This window comes from Lottia gigantea (assembly GCF_000327385.1).
Source record: "Lottia gigantea unplaced genomic scaffold LOTGIsca_1153, whole genome shotgun sequence".
NCBI lineage: Eukaryota > Metazoa > Mollusca > Gastropoda > Lottiidae > Lottia > Lottia gigantea.
The window spans coordinates 7879-9317 of NW_008707130.1; the positions used below are offsets into that span (position 1 = coordinate 7879).

A 1439-nucleotide genomic window follows, 5' to 3' on the forward strand; every position below is an offset into this window, starting at 1 on the left:
TTTCTCATGGTTCGTGAGGGGTCGTAAGGGTGGAAATGTTTGATGTCTTGAACGGGTCCAGGATAGCACGTGGGACAACCGTGGAAGGCACAACCAAAAAATTCGTAGGCGACGTTGTTGTCCCGATCATAACCATCCAAACTGTACGGTCCAACTTTTATTTCTCCTCCATTGCCTGCGTGCCTGATGTTGGGTTTGGTCGTTCCGTTCCGTAATGAGGCTAAAAATCGAGTATGTTGTTCCCATTCTAACCATCTCAATGCTTTGTTGGACTGCTGTCGGGGTTGGAATCGCCGCCAATCTGTACCCATTCCGGAATTCTGCATCAATGCTCTAGGAATGATGGAAATAGTGTCCAGGGGCAAATAATGCGTTCGGTACACTCGATTACACGCCGCTGCCAACGTCATGCTCGAGGCTAGTGGATCGATTCCGGTGTCGTTAAGGAAGATGCGACGAAACTCTCCACAGCTTCTTCTCAAAATATCGACGTCGCTCTGGCAATAGGCTAGAATTTCTCTGCTGAAATCAAACGTGTCCTGTTTGCGTTCGTGGTACCATTTTAAAAACTTTTCCCTCTCCTTGGCGTTCATCCCATCAGGGTCGTAGGTTTCTTGAGGCGGATAGGGTCCAACGTAGCTGGCGTTTTCGGGTTTATTGAAAAAATGCGGAAAATAACCCTTCTTCATTTCCGTGAGGCCAAATGTTGCCGGCATGCTCCGAAGAGGCATCGGTAAAAAGTTTAAAGAATCCACAAACTTTAGGCATCCAATGGATAAAGTCATTACTTTACCACCGGTCATAATCACTTCGGGAGCAGCAATGGCGTGTTTGTGAATGGTCTGCATCATCAATATACCATCGTAACCCTTGAAATTATGGGCTACACAGATCACTTGGGATGATTTCTTGACGTTGCTGTTTGCGGTTCCTCCCTCAACCATTCGACGACCAGCCAGACGAATAAACCAACGACCCACTTGGTCTAGCGTATCGGGTCCCTTCATTACCATTTCTTTTTCTTGGTTCCAATACGAATCGCAGTATGGACAGGGATCTTTGCTTTGAATGCAGAAATGACAACAGAGCTGCAAAACACACAAGTTGGGTATGTGATCTCCCGAATCCTGCTGACATTCAAAGTCGAAAAAGACAAAACGCGTCAGATCTTTCCGTTGCAGTGCTGCTATTTGATCTTCTTTGTTTCCATTGACATCGATCGGACATTTCGCTTTCTGAATAGAACACCACCGATCGGCCTTGGTGTGAAAACACCACAAACTTTGCAATGGTATTCTCCGCAGACGTGCTGGTCCAATGTTCTGTGCATTTTGATCGTGTCCCATTCTTTTCCGCATTTCAAACACCGCTGCCATCGTTCACACACAGAAACTGTCGTACGAGGGGCTTTGTGACGGTCGAAACAGGACTGACTGTTA

At 46.6% G+C, this 1439-nt stretch overlaps 1 protein-coding gene across 1 annotated transcript; it reads right to left on the reverse strand.

Moving 5' to 3' along the window:
* Positions 1-338: 338 nt before the first annotated feature.
* On the reverse strand, positions 339-1160 carry LOTGIDRAFT_68167 (hypothetical protein; the record flags this gene model as incomplete). The annotated part of the gene is made up of 2 exons (XM_009047716.1): positions 339-683; positions 789-1160. Coding segments are annotated over 2 exons (717 nt in total), but the record flags the coding sequence as incomplete, so codon positions are not given.
* Between the last annotated feature and the right edge of the window lie 279 nt (positions 1161-1439).